General features: G+C 35.1%; 1 protein-coding gene across 1 annotated transcript; it reads left to right on the forward strand.

Moving 5' to 3' along the window:
• Positions 1 to 3,488: 3,488 nt before the first annotated feature.
• On the forward strand, positions 3,489 to 16,187 carry crfb4 (cytokine receptor family member b4). Its single transcript, XM_051907109.1, has 7 exons — positions 3,489 to 3,745; positions 6,513 to 6,630; positions 6,971 to 7,140; positions 11,574 to 11,728; positions 13,695 to 13,839; positions 14,474 to 14,628; positions 14,709 to 16,187. Exons 1-7 carry the CDS (start codon positions 3,688 to 3,690, stop codon positions 14,973 to 14,975), a joined length of 1,068 nt encoding a protein of 355 aa, XP_051763069.1. The 5' UTR covers positions 3,489 to 3,687; the 3' UTR covers positions 14,976 to 16,187.
• Positions 16,188 to 17,890: the final 1,703 nt, after the last annotated feature.

Below are 17,890 nucleotides of genomic sequence, written 5' to 3' on the forward strand. Positions count from 1 at the left end.
GAGCTGTTTTAACTGAAAGTAACTTGCATTGTCAGATTTAAAGGGCTGGATTTTGAAGTGAAGGCTTATGATGATTACAAACGGGATGAATGTTTAGAAAAAATCAAAGAAGTTACCTCAGTATTTTCTCTTTCTGGCATGTTTTGAAAAATGCGAGCCAAACTTAAATATTGGTTACCTATTAAGGTAACCAATATTTACGGAAAATAAAAGTACTTTATAATCGATACGGTTACCTATTAAGTTCCGTATTGATTTATAAAGTACTGCTAATGACCTATAAGGCTCTAAATGGTTTAGCTCCTGTGTACTTAACCGATCTTCTATCGCCCTACAATCCTTCACGCTCTTTAAGATCACAAAACTCTGGACTTCTGGTTGTACCTAGGATAGCTAAGTCCTCTAAAGGAGGGAGAGCGTTTTCACATTTGGCTCCTAAACTCTGGAATAGCCTTCCTGATAATGTTCGGGGCTCAGACTCGCTCACCCAGTTTAAATCTAGATTAAAGACACATCTCTTCAGCCAAGCATTCACATAATCCATCTCATATCAGATCAATTGCACATGACTATCTTTGCTTAATGTTATGAACAGCAGCTATGCTAATTATTCTCCATTTGCTTTTCTGTTTTACCTTGGGACGCCCGTCCCGAGGTGACTAGAGAGTACATCAGTTTCAGTTTGGATCCAGCCTCTTAAGAAGACCTCAGATGACCAACACTTTTGAAGAGACGGCGCCAACTCCTGCGATGACTTCAGAAGATGCAACATCTGGATCAACACGCACATTCGCAAATTTCTATATATCCTAATTATTGTTAACATGTAATTCATTTTTCCAGGAGCTCTTTGCTTCTACCTTCAATTAAATTGCTAACAGTGATTGTATATTAATCACCTAAATTATTACATTATTAGCTAACTGCATTCTCTAAATTGTAATGTTGACATGCATTCTCTGTAAAGCTGCTTTGAAACGATATGTATTGTGAAAAGCGCTATACAAATAAATGTGAATTGAATTGAATTGAATTGAATTAAATATTCCAGGTTAAATACAGAGTCCTCATCAGCAGCATATTTGGCACTCTGTTGATTAAAGATGGTTGACAATATTTACACCTTAATATTTAAATTCATTATATATATATATATATATATATATTTATAAAAAAAAGTATACTCTTCTAACTATTTGAAAAGACCAAAAAGTATCAAAGCATTAATACACTTACAACTGAAGTCAGCACCAGAGTAGACATTAAAAATATACTATCAAACTATTTCAAAATTATAGCCATAGTGCTGACTAGTGTGCTATAATCGCTTAACAACCTGGGGCCAACAAAGCATTTTATCTTACTACTAAGAGTTCTCCTAAATAGCAGTAAAAGTTCTTAACTAAGAGTTTCCTCTTAAAACCTATTCATAAAGCTGCAGAGACCAGATTTTACTAAGGAACAGACAGAAGTCTTAAGATAAGAGTAAGGGTGGGGTTGACCTTGTTGCTATGGATGATGTCAACACACTTACTAATTCTGCACACAGTGATTGGCTGATGGGGGAGGAGTCTCTGTCAGCGATTTAATCATAGAAATATTGTAGAATGAGGCAACATATTGCCATATTCAAATAAAGGTTTTAAAATACAAATGTTGCAATATTCAAATGAAGATTTTAAAATAAAAATGCTGCCATATTCAAATAAAAAATGTACAGTTTTTATAAAAAAAATGCTTGCATACAGTTTTTGAAACTATGGCTCCATTTCTCAAAACTCTACACATGAAAAGAAACATAAAACAAGTACACAACATGCAAAACATCACACATATCTTTCAAAAGCAATCAATTCATTCAAAGCTATTTTAACTACACACAGATGTGGAAAATTTAAAACACTACTATCTTGTCTTTTCTTGTTCGGTGTGCTATGGAGTGTATGATGGAGTATTTTATCCATCCTATAGAAAACAATTGTAGAATTAGTTTGCTTACTATAAAAGCTAGAAGTGTTTTGAGGCCTCTTGACCTATGTAACTGTAAGGGTCAGATGTGTCTGAGAAGTTAACTTGGCCACTGAGCATATTTTGTTGGTAATTTTCCACCAGACAACAGGTGGCTGTGAAATGAATAAGACCATTGTTAAGGGTGTCACGTGAAGGCTTCTCGCCTCTGGGGAGTGTTGACTGTTTTGATACAATATTTAATTTGGCCAATGGGAAAAGGGTTGACCATCAAATTGGCAGAAGGCCCATGAGAGATTAAGTCAAAAGATGTACAGTAGTTGGCAGTCGGCCACCCTTACTAAGAAAATTGTCTCTTACATAAGCAACACCTGCAGTTATATTAGTGAAATGACTGTGGTAGAAAGGTTGGCAAGTACATGGGAAAGAGGTGTGGGAGGAGAGCCCCTGTAAGTGAGAATATGGGAAAACTGTAAGGGTGGAGATTACCAGCCAATGATACTACTTTGGTGTGTTTTAAGAGATAAGAAAAAAATGTATAAAAACTGTGCACCAGCTAAGAGAGATTGAGATGTGGAGCTGGCATCTCACTTTGTTGCTGGTCTCAATTTTCTTTAGACCAGAACTGAAGAAACATCGAATTTGCCACGACATGTACAGGAGTTTGTCACACGTACATGCATATGCACAAATACACTATACATGTATGCACAACTGATACATTTAACACAGTTATGGAACTGAACTGAATCAATACTGGACTGACTTGAGCTGTATAATGACACTATGGGTTCTTAGAGCTGCTTTACAGCTATATATATATATATATATATATATAATTAGCAATATTTTAAAACATATATATATATATATATATATACACCTATATGTATGTATGTATGTATGTATATTAACCAAGATTAACAAGCAAAATATTGCATATTGCAGTGCATAATATTGATATTCATTTTAGCTAGTGTAGTTAACTAATGCAACCTTATTGTCAAAGTGTTACCAGTGTGTCCTATTTGACTGTATTATGTGATAATATTATTTCCTTCATTCATGTTGTTACAAAAAGACAAAGATTATAGGCACTTTATGTCAAATATACCTTATTCATTTATATGAAATTCATAATAATAATAATGTAGTACAAGGCCTTCAACAAATGAAACGTGCGTTTCACAAAAACTGCTGTCTCTTAAGTCCATTTTATCATGGCATCCCTGAAAACTAAATGAATATTAATAATACTAAAAACTTTGACAAATGCTAAATAAATAATTAAATGAAATTATGAGCGTCCATGAAGAGTAGGCTATAGGTGAGCTCACAAACAATATAACAGAAGAAAGTGGAAACCATTATAAAATATATTCATAAATAATAAATACAAAACACACAGTGGCTTCCTCGCCTTTACAGCACACAGTATTTTTTTATCAAATGAACATTTAAGCCTATATAAATGAGTTCAGCACATCATGACAGAAGTAATGAATGTTGTCATTAACTCCGCCTCCTCTCACGGGGTTTCTTGTAAACATTCGCTATTATGCGAGTTCATATTTCTTTCGCTTTCCTTCAACTGCCTCTCTCCACTTCCTCTCTCTCTCAAACACACAGAAGGACACAAACGCCACACCGCTCTCAGAGAGCACACTTGATAACAAACTGGACTTTATAAAGGCGCTTCTGCTCCGCTGAAGAAGAAAGATGACCGCTCTCTCCGGTCTGTCTGCGCTCCTGTGTTTTATCGTCTACGTCAGCACAGGTGAGCTTCATTCACATGTTATAGAGACTTCACACGAATGAAACATGTATAATAAATGTCAATAGTATTAGTTCATGTCATTCTTTGACACTGCTTTGTTATTTTATATAACTTTTGTCGAACTTTAGTCGTGTCGTCAAACAGTGGTTTAGGGGAAACCCTGTCGGTCTGACAGTAAATGCTCGCTGAACTTCCTGTTAATGTTAATGATTCAGACAGCAACAGACGATTACATTTTTCTAGACTGAGTATTTTTAGCTGGAGTCCTGTAAACTCATTATAAATATTATAAATATTAACCTCATTTTGTATTCAGTGTTTCTGAACGCAAATTCAGAGTAATAGAAATGCATTAGAGTTGCACTGAAGATCATTGACCCAGCAAATATGACTGTGTTGTATTATGTTGTTGAAAATATATGAATATATAATTGTGCCTATGTATACATTTCCTTACAGTGATAACACACACACACACACACACACACACACATATTATTTTAATAGAAATCTACTTTTTTTTCTAGTTAAATGTTTATTGGTCACTACATAATTCCCTTTCTTCCATTTGTTTTAGTTTTCATGACTTTCATACAGTAGGGTACAACGGGGCTAAAGGCACACCTTAAGAAAAATGTGCTTTTCACTACTCTCAAAGTGTATGATTGCAGGGAAAATATATATGTTTGTATTGGACATTGATGGAGCAGCAGATTTTGTGTGAAAAAAAAAAAAAAAAAAATCATAAAGTGGTTAATTTTGTTTAAAAATCTTATAAATGTATGAGGTTGTGAGGGGGGCCCCCTGGCATGGGGTAAAAGGCACGCAGTATTTATACATATACTTTAGCTAAAATAATATGTTTTTAATAATGACTAGGTTAATTCTTGTTCAAAAGAATAACTTTAGCAAAGTTTGTACTGTTTTCTGTTTATTTTGATAAATAAAAGAATTCATTTTTGTTCAGTAAATATACTGTCATTAAAATAGGCCTATGTGATATATATTTTTATATATAAAATATATAAATAGATTTTAGAAATACAGAAACAAAATTATTTTAAAAAGTAAAGATTCTGAAAGCATTGAAGGAGATCCCATAATAGCCTATTTAATATAGATTTACAGTAGTAACAATAAATTATATTTTATTATGATATGATTAATATATTTTAAAATATGATTGTTTCATTGTGAATATGGGTATTATCTCTAAGATGGATACCCAATTTGATATATGATATTTGCTATGTGAATTTAACCATGTCATGTCAAGAAATGGAAAAGTCAGCCAGCTATTCATTAACATGTTAATTATTGTGCTTTTTGCCCCGACAGCCGGGGCGCTTTTGACCCCAAATACCATACTTTTACATATTCACCCATTATTGAAAAACTGTTGCTTGAATTACCTTGAACAAAACTGAAAATCATTAAGAAGACCTTTGTCTGAAAATACAAACATTAATTTAATGGATTCTTATTTGCTACTTAAATCAACAACATTTTAAAAAACTTCAAATATTAGATCAAACTACCTCAGAATCAACTGTGCGTTGCTGCCCGCGATCGCGTCAAGGATCAGACAAATTTGCACGTACGTTTTGAAAAACGGATGTTTAGGAAAGTGCTGCGGCAAGTTTTTGTGCCATCTAGTGGTTTAGAGAAAAATAAAATCAAAGGCACCTTTTGCCCCGCGGCGCCTTTAGCCCCGTTGTACCCTATGTGGAAAAGAGTAATAATAAATTAAAATTAATGAATATGATTGTGAATATGAATATGGTGGCAGTGTATATTTTCCAATGTTGTATTTTATTACACCTTTGTGGCAGCCATTTGTTTTAACCCTTGTGCGTCAATTAAATAAAGTTACACATAGGTCCATAGTGGACAAAAATTTCAAAAAAACTGTCGTAAAAACTTGAAGCTTAGGAGCACAGACTTAAGTTTAAAGGTTTAAGTTTATGAAAATGATTTATGAACATTATTTTATATAAAATATATATTTTATGAAACTCTAAAACTGCTAGAAAATCAAAACCATAAATCTAAACAAGTTGTGTTCCAAATTTGAAGTTGAGATCTCAAAAAATTAGCTTTCAGTAAGATTTTGTTTGAGCGCAGTACCAAATTTTCCACATTAGATGCCAGCAAAACTCCACTGGTACACGCAGTGGTTGGATTTGTGATTTGCAGTAGAGATTTTCTCTCTCAAATGTTACACACACGCACATGTACACACACACAATTTGTTTTATTACACTCATACAAACCACACTCTGACATCCTTACCAAAACACCCACACAATTATAGCTGCATAATTTATCCAACTGGCTGTATAACATGCTCTATAAACAAGAATAAAGTGAGTATTTGCTTTATGGGTCAAACCTGAGAAAATGGCACCATCTGGTAAAAAATAGTAAAAATTTAAATTTTGAAGCCTTGCCAACAGAATGAAAGCCTATTAACAAAGATTGCGTCATTTTATAGTTATATGGCCCTGGGATTAAAAATTGCAGTTTTAATGGGGACATTTTTGTCCTTAAGGTCCTGAGAGGAACTATTTTGTGTTACTAGTGTAAAATAGATTTATTAAAGGAAATGGGGATGAAATAGTAAAATTCCAATAAAAATACACATTTGTGCCAAAATGTATGTAGTTGGCATTAACACAGGCAAAATGATAAAAAAAAAAAAAAAGAGGAAAAAAAAAATGTCCATAAGGTCGCACGAGGGTTAATGTGTGACTGTGATTGTTGTCAGAGAGCGTCCCAATCCCTGAGGATGTGAGAGTGAAATCACTGGACATGGGATTAGTTCTGGAATGGGATCCACCACAAAACACCACTAATAAACTATTTAACTACACGGCTGAAATTAAGTAAGTTAATTATGATACACTCATACTTGATTTACTGCTTAAAAAATGTGTTACAGTTTTAAAATATAATTGAATGGCTTCATACTAATAGAATATTCCTGTGTAAATACATTGGTGGCCTGCTTTTGTCTCTGAAAAAAAGTCAAATTTGGATAACAAAAATAAAAAAAAAAACACAAAGGCCAAACTTGTGTATACTAATGCACTCATAATGATGTACTGGAGGGTTTAGAAGCAGAAATATTAAGCTGTGTCAAATGAAACAACTTTTCTAGGTGAATGAAAGTCTGTTTATGCAGTTTTGTAATGTTGTTTCATTTTTTTCCCTGTATGTGTATAGAAACTGGAGAGATTTTTATGAGCCAATATGTGTCCGCAGCTCATCACTAAGCTGTGATTTCATTAATAATATTACCACTTTTGGAGCTTACCAACTTCGCGTTCGGACAGAACTACATGGAGAAACATCTGATTGGGTGGAGACTGAAAACTTCAAAGTTGATGAAATAAGTGAGTCACTTAATTTCTGTTATTTATGCTTATTTTGACTTTGCTGGCAGTAGGGGAATTTGTAAGTCACTCCAGAGAAGCTTGGCTGGGCCACTCTAGAACACACTCAGAATTTTCTAGTGGACTTAGAGCTCCATTGAACATCAGTGGACTTCTATCCCAAAATGTTTTAAATTACTTTTTTATTTCACTCTAATCTACACTTCATAAACCCTAATGACAGAGCAAAACAAAATTTGTGATGATTTTGCCAATGTTTAAAAAAGAAAGAAAAACTGAAATCATAGATGCAAACTCCTAACCTTTCAGTGAAAATTCACATTTTTGAGATCAAAATAGCTCACCTACGAGATTTGTATAGATCCGACGAGAAAGTGTTTGGGGGTGGGAAGCTGATGTCACTTCAGTTCAGCCACACTGACAGAGTGAAAACTCCCTTTATAATCAAAACATCTGTCTATACTGCACAATGAATCTCTTAGTTACCTCGTGTTTGTACTTTGTTGGTTATAATGAAATGATTCACAAGGGTGCAGAGCTCACGCTGAACAAACTCTGATGATCTGAGCGGATTCTGATGAACTTTGACGCCTCTGAATGACCATTGCGTTCACGTGCTCAACAAACACGTCTGTGATTGGCTACAATGCTCAACGCTGCAAAAGCACGTTGTAAATAGAAACCTTTGATGCTCTTCACAGATCACTCACTCAACGCATGGGAGCGTTTGAAAGCAGCGCCTATCAGTGGGTATGGGATTGACTCGATACTACCAGTACTGTAGAAAGGCTGGTGGTAGCATAATGTTTTTAAAATCATAATTTTTTTGACAACCCCATGATTTTGTAAGGTTCACACCTGTCTATATAAGGTCTAACAGCTGAAAATGCAGATCAGAGCAAAAGCTACGAGGCCAAAGGTCTGCAGAGCTCAGAGACAGGATTGTGTCGATGCACAGATCCGGTGAAGACTACAAACATTTCTGCTGTATTGAAGGTTCCCGAGAGCACAGTGGCCTCCATAATTCTTGGAACAACTAGAACTCTTCATACCGAGAGAAACTGAGCATTTGAGGGAGAAGGTCTTTGGTGACCAAGAATCTGATGAGCTCCAGAGATCATGTGTTGAGAGAAACTTGCAGAAGGACAGCCGTCTCTGCATCACTCCACCGATCTGGGCTTTATGGCCGAGTAGACATCTCCAGACCGGAAATCTCTCCTCTGTCAGAAACAATATTCACTTGTTTAATGAAATAAAGATCGAACTATTTGGCTGCAATTTCAAGCATCATGTCTGGAGTAAATCAGGCACCGCTCATCAGCTGCACAATACCATCCCATCGGTGAAGCATCTTCAGTGGCAGGAGCTGAATGCAGCAAAATACAAAGATATGGCTAATGAATATCTGGCCCAGAGCATTCAGGAGGTCAGACTTGGCTGAAGGTTCACCTTCCAAAAAGGACACAATCTAACGTTGAAATGAGCGCAAATCCGAGCGCAGAAATCATCTTACGACAGGGTTCACGTGTGATTCATTAAACAATCTTATGCTGCCAATCCTATCATAGGAACGATCATATGCAGAGATGGGCATAAATACATGAAAATGTATTTAAAATGAAATACAAAATACTCTGTGGAAAAATGTATTTAAATACAAATACAGTATTTTGTATTTTAAAAATACACAAAATACATGTGAAACTGGCCATCCAGTGAAGTATCACTATTAAGGCCCATTCACGCCATGAATGATAAGTACAAAGATAACTACAGTGCCCTCCACTAATACTGTTTCAAATATTTGAACAGCTAGTTTATTAAAGCAAAACTAACTGGCTAGCTCTTATGTCCAGGGCTGTGAATGTTTATATGGTTGTCAATGAATGGGACACTGCATTTTATTCTAAATTAAATAATTTCAATACACTTTGGCTTTAACATGATTTCCCCAAGAAATCTGGCATCCTCCATGATTCCTATTCTTTCTGACAGCAAAGCACTTGAATATGAAGGTAGCTTTATTAACAGGAATCCAGATAATTTGTTCACCCAATGGTAGATGCACTCATATGCTGCAGCTCACATGTATGAAAAAGGCACATCTGAACTAGTTGAAATCAGCTGCCTAATAGAGAGGTTGACTGGCAAAAAGTATTTTATGTATTTTGAAAATACAAAAATACTAAGCTTAAATATATTTAAATACAAAATACATTTGATGTTTTTCAAAAGTATTTAAATACAAAATACAAAATTGTATTGTATTACTTCCAAGAACAGAAAGTAATCTCTTGAAAGAGAAATTAATTTTACATTAAAAACACCTGTTAACATCGTAATAGCAAACAATTACTTTGATTTAAATGTATATTTAATACCAGTAAATAAACAAACATAGCCTAGGCCTATTGTAGTTCCCTCCACAACAAATCTTTTAAGTTTAATGGTATTCAGAAGAAAACAAGAATGATAAAGAAGTTATAAAATTACATATTAAACTATAAAATAAAACATAAATTATATAGTCATGGTGGAATTCATCAAAAACAACATAAGTCAAGCCAAAATGATTTTTTTAGGCTAAAGCAAAACCGATGGGCTAACCTCTCTCATTTGGCAAGAATCCAAACATGTTTCTATATTTGCATGAAACATTTTGGTTGCTAAACTATTACTTCATTATGTAAACAAGGCTTTGTACTTTACTCGTGTTCCAGCATCCTTCACATGCGCAAAAATGTGTTTGGTTAGGCGCTGGGCATGCTGAATTACAGCGGACCATTTCATTTGAGCAGTTTTATGTTTAAACTGCATTTTAGTTTGATGATGAATGACTGAAATGTCAAGTATAAACGCTAGAACTGATGTTGTGTGTGTGCGCGAGGCGCCTGCGCGATCACTTGGATTTAATAAAATAAAGATATAAAGAAAACAAATACAATGCGTTAGAGTGTTACAAAAATGAGCATCACAGTTTTTTTCTTTTGTTAATCTGTTAATTATTTAAATGAAATGTATGTCTGTCACAGTTATGTTCTGTTTAGTTTCGTTATCATGGACTTTCAGTTTGTTGTCACACTCATCATGTTCCTTTGTTCTGTTTTCCCGCTGCTCATCATTAGTTTATTTGTATCAGCTGAGTCCTATTAATTACCCTTGTTATGTTTGCTGCTTAAGTTCATCCTGTTCACTCAGTCTTTGTCCGATCACTGTTATGCTAAGTTGTGTTGTTCCTGCCTGTCTGCCCGTTTGGATTGTATTCATTAAACTTGGAGTATTTCTGATATTGACCTCTTCGTCTACCTGCTTGGCACAGTGTGACAATGTTGTGTAGTCCTATTTGTTTTATTCCTTTTATATAGACTTTCATTCTGTTTTTCTCATTTCACAGAAGTGCTGCAGGTGTGTGATGTGGCGATGTGTGAATCCTCATGTTCTGTTGCTGCTATTTGCGCATGTAAAGCTAAAATCCTGAAAAAAAATTTTTGTATGGTATTTTTAATGAGTCACAACCTCCTATCTATTCTCATTTAATTTAAAATAGATTATATAGGCGGTCAGGAAAATAATCTAAATTAACAAAATTCTCTCATTACAATTCTCCACCAGATTCACTATGCTGCACACAAGTTCCCGCTGACTCAAAAACGTGCGTACACGAGCTGAGGCCTGACGTGAGATTTGATTGTAGCCATCGCTCACGTCTATATTGATAAATGCCAAGTTTTGCGTGGAAACAGCCGTACGCACTGTTTTCTATTGTATGTTCGTTTCATATATGAGGCCATTGACCAGCCAGAGCCTGGACTTGAACCCAATCAAACATCTCTGGAGAAACCTGAAAATGGCTTTCCACCTTCGGTCACCATTCAACCAGTCCATCCAACACCGTCCTCAGTTGTAAAAACAGGAAGTAACTCTGGCAAAAATACACATACTAAAGTCACATGATCAGCATGTGTGTAGTCTGAAACGTTTTGTTTCTTTATGTAGTCCTGTGATTTTTAATAAAGTTTGTTTGAACATTTTACTACACTGGATGTTTTAGACATGAATTTACCCAAGACTAATTGCAACTGAAGGTGCTTTAGCTAAATATTGAATTAAGGGTCTGAATACTCATGTAAATGTGACATTTCACTTGTTATTGTTTTTTACAATGTTATCACAAATCTGGCATTTGCTTTGTCATTATGGGCTACTGAATGAGGAGTGAAAAAATGATTTACTGCATTTTAGCATAAGACTGCAACCAAACAAAATGTGAAAAATGGGGAGAGGTGATCTTTTTCTGAATGCACTATATCAAACATTGCATTTTTAATAATCATAAAAAATATTTTCTGTCTCACTGTAACAAGGGAGTGCTGTTTTATTTATTCTGTTTTATTATCATATGTGTATAATAAAACATTTCCCTGTGTCTGCAGCTGAGATTAGCGCTCCTCGTGTAGAACTGACAAGCAGAAAAGGACAAACAGAAGTTGACATCACTGATCCTCCTCTGAAAAAAAGAGACTTGAGAGATGTCTATACGCATGTTTCTTACCTCATCCTTTATTGGAAAAAAGGAGAGGCAAAAAAGGTAATGAATGCAATGGTCTCTAAAGTTTTTGGGGCCCCCGCAATACACCATTCACTAGTTCAGTTCGCATTCTACATATATTTTTTCCAAGTCATTGTTAATGTAATTTAATGGAAAACTAATACTAAAATCTGGCGGGGCAGGATTTTGAACGACCTCTGGAGTCGTAGTTGGGCAACAGGTGCTGCCAGTGAGTTTGAATTTTAAAAGACGTGGAGTGATGTGCACCTCTCTCAGTGTGTGACCCCCTTTACTGTTTGCTAATGTCGGAGGCTCCTCTTAGGCAAGGGGCAAGTTTTAGGTTTTTTTTTTTTTTGTAATCTTTTTAAATATCTCTATATAGTTTTTATTAATTTATATTTCAGTTTTAGTTAGGGTTAGCTGAAGTGAAAGTTTTGGATTTTTTTGTTTTATTTTATTTCAGGTAATGTTTCTTTTATTTCAAGCAACATAATTATTTTAGTTTTAAACAATAATAATCCTGCACCAAATTGTTTAGTGAGTTGAAATGCGTTACTTGCCACAGTTGATTTTTACCAGGGGTTCTCAAAGTGTGGTCTGCGAAATAATGTGCTATACCATTTTTTTTTTTTTTTTCATTGTAAAGTGCTGCGACTTGTATTCCAAAGTGACTTATAGAATGTATTTAATGTGAAATATGTAGCCTTTTAACACTAATCCTGGTTTAGTCTAAGCCCTGTCTGTGAAACCGGGTCCTGTTTGTTTTCTTTTTTAAAAAAAACATTGTGTTATTTTTAACGTACAAACAACATATCAGTTCATCACAGCCTATTCCTCATCAGATTAAAAATGCAATCAACCAAACAGAAAAAAGTGATTTAAATGGTCTAGGCTGTGCTGTTTAGCGTGAGCACTCTCCTACCGTCACACTGTTATTCCAAACACATTTTTGGGCATCCAAAGGATGCTGTTTTATGTGGATATTGGCACAGGAGTGAAATACAAAGCCTGGTTTACAAAATAAATAATTGTTTAGCAATAAAATACATGCGAATATGGAAAGATTTTGATTCATGCTGAATGAGAGAGGAGCCCAACGCAAATTCGTTTAGGCTTTAAAATAAATGTTTGTAATGAATGGATGCATATTTACAATTTGCACCAATAAAACAAGCATATTGAGAACATGTTCTACCTATCAGGGGTTCCTGGCCCCAAAAGTTTGAGCACCCCTGCCCTAAATTACAATAATGCCTGTGGATTGGAAATACTGAGAGGCCCAACCTGATCATTAGAAAGTGTCTACAAATATACATATCAAGTCACATTTGAGCTTTGCATGCTGTGTTGTTTAAAGGGTTACTTCACCCAAAAATGGATTACTCACCCTCATGTCGTTCTACACCCGTAAGGCCTTCGTTCATCTTCGGAACGCAAATTAAGTTATTTTTGATTAAATCCGATGGCTCAGTAAGGCCTCTATAGACAGCAATGTCATTGAACTTCTCAAGATCCAAAAAAGTACTCAAACATATTTAAAACAGTTCATGTGACTACAGTGGTTCAATCGTAATATTATAAAGCGACGAGAAAACTCGTTATTTTGTTTTTTGGCGCACAAAAAGTTTTCTTGTCACTTTATAATAAAAAGTGGTTAAGATTGAACCACTGAACTCACGTGAACTGTTTTAAATATGTTTTGAGTACCTTTTTGGATCTTAAGAACTTCAGTGGCATTGCTTTCTACAGAGGCCTCACTAAGCCATTGGATTTCATCAAAAATAACTTTTTGATGATTTGTGTTTCGAAGATGAACGATGGTGCGTAATAAATGACATTATTTTCATTTTTGGGTTAACTAACCCTTTAACCTAATACAATTCCTCCAAACTTGAACACACATTTCCCCCTTCAATAGCAAATTAAATAGAATAAGACACCTATTTCATTTATATCAGTCAGGGCATTTCATGCTTAACGTGTCTTTGTTATTTATTCTCAACAGGAAGAACTAATAAGAGACCAGACCAGAGTTATGTTACCAAATCTAGAGCCTTTGGTGAACTACTGCGTCGAAGTGGCGGTTTTGTATATGCCAAATAAAACAAGCCAGTTCAGCAACATGACCTGTGTAACCAACTCATCCAGCCGTAAGCTTTCACCTGTATAAACCAGTTTGAGTTCTACAGTTGTGCTGCATGTCCATTTATTTATGTTTGTGCTGTACACATTTACCGATTTACTTTTGCTGTTACTGTGAGGTTCTCTCAATGACTACTTTTACATGCAACCTCATGATGAGATTTAGGCAATATTGTGATTTAACTTTACCTCATGTAAACACAATACTTTGATCAAATTGATGCAATTAAGCTCATAATCGTAGTAACCATAATCATTAAAATATGTGGCGTATGCTGATTTTAATCTCAATAAACAGGCATGTAGACACTTCAATCACATCTATTCCACTCTGATCAAAGTGCGCATGTTTGTGACGAACACGGATGACGTTTTCATGCACAGATTTGTTAGCAGAGGTGAAGAAGACATCTCATTTTTGGGGTGCCAAAGTTTATGTTGACAGCGTTGCGCGACATGAATATAATGTTGGACCTAGAGACGGGAGTTCTCTCACTCTCTCCCTGCGACATTTTGTTTCCTGCCCTCTTAAACCCCTAGACTTTTTAAGGGGGCTTGTAACAAGTGGGGGCTCGTCCGGGATATATATGTAAACATGGTCAATCTCAACATCTTGTAATATTCGTTTTTGTGTTTGCTCAGATGAGGCAGAGCCCGGGCTCATAGCAGTTGTGCTCCTGGTCAGTTTTCTGGTGGTGTTATTTGCTGTTGTCCTGATCTTTCTGGCTGTGTGGTACAGCTACAAAGTATGCAGAATTATTTTCCCTGATCCTAAACTGCCAGAGAACCTAAAACAGGTAATGCAAGGGTAAGAAGAGGCAATTGGATGGTAACCTGTTTTGTGTTACTGACATTCTCTTTTTCTGTTCTCTTAAAGTTTTTGTCACAGCAGTCCCAGTCCCCCATACTTTCGGCCATGCAGGAGAGCACTCAGCTGAAGGAGCACTTTAATGAGCTGAGGATATTTCAAATGGAGCCTGACAGCTCTCAGGACAATCAGCAGATAGAAGAACTATTCAGAATTCAGACAGATAAAGATGAGTGTATCGAAGCAGACATTAAACACAGCAGTGAGGAGAATTCTGAAATGGCCAGCACCACATCAGAAGAGAAGCATTTGCTTGCTGAACTGACATTGCTATAATACCATACCATAAACATTTGAACTGTTTGAACTAGTGATGCAATGAAATTTTGCCAAGCAATAATATACCGAAATGGTTTTGGAGGGTCAAAAACATTGACTGAAAACCGTGAGTTTTTGTTTCATGCACACAATGTGGATAAGCTGCATCTGTGTGGAAGCTGCCAAAATTGATTTCTCTTTTTTAATCAATCTTCATTTTGATGAATTGATCTTAAATCCCAGGAATCAATCTTTTGTGTGTATTTTCAGTTGATGCGTGAACACAACTTCACCCAACGCTATTTGTAGTGTCTGCCCTAATCGCAGTAAGTTCTGTTCTTTGTTTCTTTTGATATGAAACAAAACCTCAGCTTTCAAATTCTGTCATTTTTATTACGAAATTCAAACAATAAATGTGTTTACTGCTAGTTACAGCAGCAAATAAACATGAATGAACATCAGAAGGAATGTTGAAAGATACAGAACAATTTACTGAAATGAATCATGTCTCATGTAATCGATCAATCAGTGTTTCAACCGCAGAAAGACGTCAATAAAACAGCTGGAGAACAATGTCACATTTACCTCAGAAAAGCCATTCAGTGTCTGTAAACTCGATAGTTAGAAAAAATAACTCTAGGGAGGAGCATTTTGATACATATATGCACTATATTACATATTCATTATATTTGTACTTTACCTGTTAGTAATGTCCCTGTTATTAATGTTTGAATAATTCTTTCATTAAAACAAGTTGTGTTACATACACCATTTAAAAGATCATATTTCAACAACAAACTGGAATAGAAACAAATTTATATTAAAAAAAGTTGATATTAAACTGCCTTGCATTGCAATTTAAATGTTTATATACAACCATTTTTATTAAATAAACTTTTATTTTTATTTTTGGCTTCAGTTTTCAGCTAAATTAAAACTTTACCCTTATTTCCGGGGATAAAAAAATGCATCACTAGTTAGAGCTGTTGAGAACTGATGTCAAGGCAAAACTCTGTGGCTTTTTGAATACATAATGGAAGTGAAGTTTATGTGAAGAATGTTTTATTTATCAAAATGTTTTATTATTTTGTTAATATACGCCATGACAATCAGGGCTGCCTGCAGATGGTTTTGTGGCAAATATATGATTATTATTATTATTATTATTTCTTTTGTACCTCATATCAATGTTTAAATGTTCATTAAAGTTAGACTTTGCAAGACTGATAATGGTGTTATTATTTTTTAAAGGTTGATTTTTTTTTTTCAAAATCTATATTTTCAGTGCAGAGCAAAAGGTAGCAGGAGAAAAAGTGCCGCTTATTTAATAAAAAAACAAAATAAGAGCAGAATTCAAAAGGCACAGGCAACAAAACACGGGGAAACTAGGACACAAAGGTTAACAAGTGAACAAGGAATGCCTGGGGAGACAAGGCAAACCAATCATGATGTGAAACTACAAAATTAAAAGAAACTAAGAAACAAGACCTACAACATAAAATTCCAAACACAAATGTGACAGAGCCCCCCTTTAAGGAGCGAATTCAAGACTCGAACAGACAAAGAACAGACAGTTCAAGAGATCAAGAGTCTATGCTTCATATAAAGAGATATAATAATATAGATTGTCTTTTCTTTCTGTTTGTGCTGTTTCTATACCATTTTCTTTTTTCATTCTTGAAGTGAACTTTTTTCTAATACATCGTCATAGAAATAAATGGTGTATAATTTAGAGGTGAATAATACAAAATCTAAATAAAAAATACTATTGAATTAAAATATAGCACATTCATTTGAGTACAAAAAGTTAAGAATACTAGAGTAAGTAAATACAAGAGGACTATGTCAGTCATTTGTGACCATGAACCACATTAGCCACATCCATGTGATCAGACCCCATGACTAACCATACAAACCAATATGACCTGAATCAGTCAATGCACTTAGAAGAAATAAGATTCTTCCTGTTTCCCTTTTTTGTCATTAATTTAATCAACACCATTTAAGATTTTAAAAATCTGTTTGCAATTTAGCATCTTTTAATGTCTTGGCATCAAGTTGACAAAGTTTAGCGTGAATCGCATGAATCCCCTTGGGAGGAGTATTTAAAAATTCAGAGCCTGAAATTTTCAGAAAAATGCACATTCAGTCTAAAATAGCCGACTTCCTGTTGGTTGGAGCTAATGACTGTAAATTTAGAAGTTGTCCAGCTTGATGAGAACAATATATGTGTTTGAGTTTGGTGACTGTAGATAAAACTAACCCCCCACCACCACCACTTTTGTCAAAACAAAGCACTATAGAGCCCCTTCACCACTCCCATTTCTTAGCTTTTGCCAATGTCAACAACGGCCGACAACCCTGATGTGTGTGCTGGTTTTCATTCAATTTTAAGCATGCCAAGAGCCTCAAAAACAACCAAAAGAGCAAGAATATTGTTGAATGACGAGTGGCAAGGCAAAGATCCTTTTTAACAACAGTATCTTTACTATGAGACATGCAGGAGTTCAACACGCAATGTGCAAACTTCAACACCGTAGCACCAACTCGCACATGCGTATAAGCAAGCTTTAGGATCTTAGTAGTGTTCTGTAGTTTTAAATCTGAGCAGACTATGTTCTACAAATATCAAGCAAATATCAAGAATGCTTTTGCAATTTAACATCAGTCCTTGACATTATTCTGACCAAGTTTGAAGTGATTTAGGTAATTATAGGAGATGATTTCAAAGGCTGTTGTAAGTGACACGCTTCCTGCTGCCAGTTGGTGGCGCTATGACCATGACTCACAATAGTCACATCCATGTAATCAGCCTCCTTCACCACACAGCTCAAGTTTCATCTAAATTACTCATTGTATGCAGAAGACAATGCGCTTCCTGTATCCCTTTTTTTGCCATAAATGTAATGTATCACCACACATATCAAAAATCT

The sequence above is a fragment of the Ctenopharyngodon idella genome, chromosome 9 (assembly GCF_019924925.1).
Source record: "Ctenopharyngodon idella isolate HZGC_01 chromosome 9, HZGC01, whole genome shotgun sequence".
NCBI classification, from domain to species: Eukaryota; Metazoa; Chordata; class Actinopteri; order Cypriniformes; family Xenocyprididae; genus Ctenopharyngodon; species Ctenopharyngodon idella.